Below are 4,324 nucleotides of genomic sequence, written 5' to 3'. Positions count from 1 at the left end.
AATACTTAACTTTGGGCGTGGTGGCTCACGCCTGTAATCCCAGCACTTTGGGAGGCCAAGGCAGGTGGATCAGTCGAGGTCAGGAGTTTGAGACCAGCCTGGCCAACATGGTGAAACCACGTCTCTACTAAAGTAAAAAATTAGCCGGGTGTGGCAGCGTGTGCCTGTAGTCCCAGCTACTTGGGAGGCTGAGGCAGAAGAATTGCTTGAACCTGGGAGGTGGAGGTTACAGTGAGCTGAGGTTGCACCACGCTACTCCAGCCTGGGTGACAGAGTGAGACTCCGTCTCAAAAAAAACAAAAACAACAACAACAAAAAAAACACCACCGGGCACAGTGGCTCACACTTGTAATCCTAGCACTTTGGGAGGCTGAGGCAGGAGGATAGCTTGAGCCCAGGGAGTTGAGACTAGCCTGGGCAAAATCAACCAGGCGTGGTGGTGCATGCCTGTAGTCCCAGCTAACAGTGGTAGATGGGACCCAGACTGGGGATCTCTGACCTCTACAGTTGTGTGAGTTTAGAAATCATGTGGCTTTTTGGTTATCCCACCAGGAGCCATCCGCAAGCAGCTGGCGGCTTTCTTAGAAGGCTTCTATGAGATCATTCCAAAGCGCCTCATTTCCATCTTCACCGAGCAGGAGTTGGAGCTGCTTATATCAGGACTGCCCACCATTGACATCGATGATCTGAAATCCAACACTGAATACCACAAGTACCAGTCCAACTCTATTCAGGTGAGCTGCTGCTGGCATCCCTCTTCATATGGTCCTCTCATATGGTCCTCTAGGCAATGCTAGTTTGTGTGATAACAAATAAACCAGTAGTACTCTTAGAAGACGGTGCATGTAGAAGACAGTCTACCTATATCTAACTCTGTTCTCCTGGAGCATAGCCGACTTCTCTTGGCCATCTTATGAATGAAAGGGACTAAAGCTCATTCCACAGAAGGGACTTGCCTCAGATACCAAGTCCAGTCCTATTTCCCAGATTCCATCCCCCTACCCTGCTTCTAGGAGCTTTCTACCTAACACTGGCTTCATGGGTCCCTTCTTACAGATCCAGTGGTTCTGGAGAGCATTGCGTTCTTTCGACCAGGCTGACCGTGCCAAGTTCCTCCAGTTTGTCACGGGTACTTCCAAGGTACCCCTGCAAGGCTTTGCTGCCCTCGAAGGCATGAATGGCATTCAGAAGTTTCAGATCCATCGAGATGACAGGTCCACAGATCGCCTGCCTTCAGCTCACACATGGTAAAAGGAAGGGTTTGTTTCTCCTTTTCAGCGCTTAGAATGAGCTTGCATACTTGATGTTTTCAGGACCCTACCCAAGATTAGGAACGCAAATGTGGCTGAGTCCTGGACCTTGGGTAACTCACAATTTGGTGTTTCTATGGAGGTGATGTTTGAGATGAGATGTGCTAGACACAGTGGGGGCTGGGGAGACACTGGCAGGTAAACAGCACCACAAGAGAGCATGGTGTATTCCAGGACCAGCGTGACTGGAGCAAGGAGGAGTTGCAGGGAGCAGAAGTCTAAAGAGCTGAGCAGAGTGACTCTGAAAATCTCCTTCAAGTTTGCACTTTAGCCTCTGGGCGAGTGAGGCCAGGATGTTTAAGGAGGAGTGACAGGGTCAGATTTTTGGTTTTGGTGCCCGATTGCCAGTTTGGGAGCCAGATAAAGGAGGGCAGGCTGGGCTGAGACAAGATTTGGGAGTCATCAAGAAGCAGGGAGTTGGTTTCTTCAGGGAGGGGAGGGGCTGGTGGGCACCATGGGAACACACAGATTTGGTTATCTGTCATCCCTCACCACAAACTGATCTTTCTTCTTTCCGTAGTTTTAATCAGCTGGATCTGCCTGCCTATGAGAGCTTTGAGAAGCTCCGCCACATGCTACTATTGGCTATCCAGGAGTGCTCTGAAGGCTTTGGGCTGGCCTAATAAGGCCCTGCCCACCTCTGTGGGTTTTTTTTTTACCATTGTTGGACCTGGGGAGGGGGGAGTTAAAAAAAGAACCAGAAAGAAATTGTCAAAAACCAATAAATGAAATCCACCAACTCACCGTGTGTGTCCCAGCTGCCCCATCTTCCCCAGCGCATACCTATTCCTCTTCTCATTCTCTCCCCGCCACCTGTTTCCTCACCTTCTCTCCCCTTTCCATGCCGTCCATGATCCCCGCCCCATGTGTTTAAAAGGCAGTAGCCTTTGCAGGGACCTGTCTGTCCCAACTGTTTGAACAGTGTGCTCCTCAGATTCTGTGTTCAGAAGGATTTGCTGCATTGAGACTTGAAACCTTTGGATAGGGGAAAAAATTATATATATATATATTTTTTTGTTCTGTTTGCATTTCTTAATTTGTGCTTGGAATGTGTTGATGTGCACAGCTAATGATTCAATGCGAGACAAGATTGGCGTCTGTGTTGTGGAGGTTTCAAATAAAGAGCACTCTTCATAACTCACTTTTCACAATGGAGTTTTTTTCAAACTTTAAAAAAAAAACTCTTAAGCACATGCTAGGCATCTGGAGAAAAGATCCGAATGGATTCTCCAGGAAACCATCCCTGCCCGACCCGCTTGCCCACCTACCTCCACCACTGGTGCAACTTCCTCCTTCAGAGTCAGTTTCTGCAGTCAGGAGAGATTGGCAGTTCACCAGAAATTGGGGGTGGGGGCATCTGTTTTTTTTTTTAGAATAGGAGCTGCACTTGGGAATGGTGATGGTGTTAGAGATTGCAGCCCAGGACAAAGCATCACCTTGCTCAAGGGGAACAAACTGCAGCAGGTTGTACAAAACAGAGCTCACTTGACCCAGCCCAGGGTTTTACTTGGTGAGCCTTTCTAATAGTCTTGAGTCTGGGGCTCAGTTTTAGATTTTTATTTCATTAATGTTTGTTTATTTCTAATAAATTTTAATAAGCAAGTAATTTAGGTCACCAGAAGACCATTCTTTTTGTTTGTCTATTTTTGTTGTCACTCCCTCTCGTCATCTGTCTGCCAGTCTGTTCACAGATCACCTTGTAGTCCCTCGTGGTGTTTACTCCATCCAGTGCTTAAAGCTGATCTAAGGACTTCGATGGTTCCAGCCTTCAAAGAAAAAAACAATTTAATAAAAATTTAGTTAGAAAAAATATCCCCAAGTGGTGCTTGCCTTGTGTGGTTTTTCTCATTCCCTGAGGGTGCTACCTCTGAATAGATTGTCCCCTTGACCTTGTCCCAAAGTGTGGGTCTAGGAAAGCAAGGGTGTGTCTTTAACCTGATCCCCTGGTCCTGGAGCCAAGGCTGCTAGCCATTTCCCCCTTTTTTAGTGTTTCCACTCTTGTGCCTGGCCCCTGAGAAGGCAGAGGAATCGCCCCATTCCTGTTACTCAGCTTCTAGTAGGGAGGTGAAGACGGTGATTAGTTTTGTGACACACAGAAGTGCCTGGCCTAGCTAGCCTCGAGAGTCAGGGAAAGCTCTCCATCGTCGGTGCACTTGGATTGCAGCCTAAAGCTGTGTAGGAGTTGAGGTTAAGCACGGAGGGGTCATACAATTCAAGGCAGCAGGAGTTTAGTTGCTTAGAGTCCAGAGGGACTTTTAACATGGAAGAGACCAGGTGCGGTGGCTCACACCTGTATTTCCCAGCACTTTCGGAGGCTGAGGCGGGTGGGTCACCTGAGATAAGGAGTTCAAGACCAGCCTGGCCAAAACGGCAAAACCCTGTCTCTACTGAAAACAAGCCGGGCGTGCTGGCGGGCGCCTGCAGTCCCAGCTACTGGCGGTCCTAGCCACCGCGCCAGTCCCAGCCAGGCTCTGTGACTCACGCCTGTAATCCCAGCACTTTGGGAGGCTGAAGCAGGAGAATCGCTTGAACCCAGGAGGCGAAGGTTGCAGTGAGCTGAGATGACGCCATTGCACTCCAGCCTGGGTGACCGAGTGAGACTCAGTCTCAAAAAGAAAAAAAAAAAAAAAAGAGGAATAAGCAGAAAGAGTAGAATTTGTCAATAAGCAATAAGATTAACTGGTTCTTTGAAATAAAGGTCTGGTAGGTAATTTAAATTTGAAAGTAAAGGGGGTTCCTGGGTTGGAGGTTGGGGGTTGGATGTGGAAGCTGGGAGTACAGATGAAATAATCCTGTGGGAAATGGAAGCAAATCTCATTCAGTGGGATACTACAGAAACAGAACATAAGTATGATTTGCCCTGGGATATGTGTAATGTGATATTAATTACCTGTCAGATGAGAAACATTGTCCATAGATGGCAAGGCATTTGTTCACATTCAAGAACCATTCCTGGCAACCTTTAAAGGTAAAGCTCCTAGCTTGATAGGTAGTTTCAGACCAACAGCCAACAT

The 4,324-nt window shown here is 47.8% G+C and overlaps 1 protein-coding gene across 1 annotated transcript in view; it reads left to right on the top strand.

The window, feature by feature from the left end:
- The window catches only part of HUWE1 (HECT, UBA and WWE domain containing 1, E3 ubiquitin protein ligase), a 152,893-nt gene extending 150,442 nt beyond the window's left edge, over window positions 1–2,451 (top strand). Inside the window, exons 82-84 of the mRNA XM_011946573.1 lie at window positions 553–734; window positions 1,057–1,247; window positions 1,831–2,451. Of these exons, the coding sequence (XP_011801963.1) occupies window positions 553–734; window positions 1,057–1,247; window positions 1,831–1,933 (476 nt within the window). The 3' untranslated portion in view covers window positions 1,934–2,451. The remainder of the gene's footprint in view (window positions 1–552; window positions 735–1,056; window positions 1,248–1,830) is intronic.
- The last annotated feature ends 1,873 nt before the right edge of the window (window positions 2,452–4,324 follow it).

This window comes from Colobus angolensis, unplaced genomic scaffold (genome assembly GCF_000951035.1).
Source record: "Colobus angolensis palliatus isolate OR3802 unplaced genomic scaffold, Cang.pa_1.0 Scaffold250, whole genome shotgun sequence".
Lineage (NCBI taxonomy): Eukaryota > Metazoa > Chordata > Mammalia > Primates > Cercopithecidae > Colobus > Colobus angolensis.
This window is presented reverse-complemented; position numbering and strand designations above follow the sequence as displayed.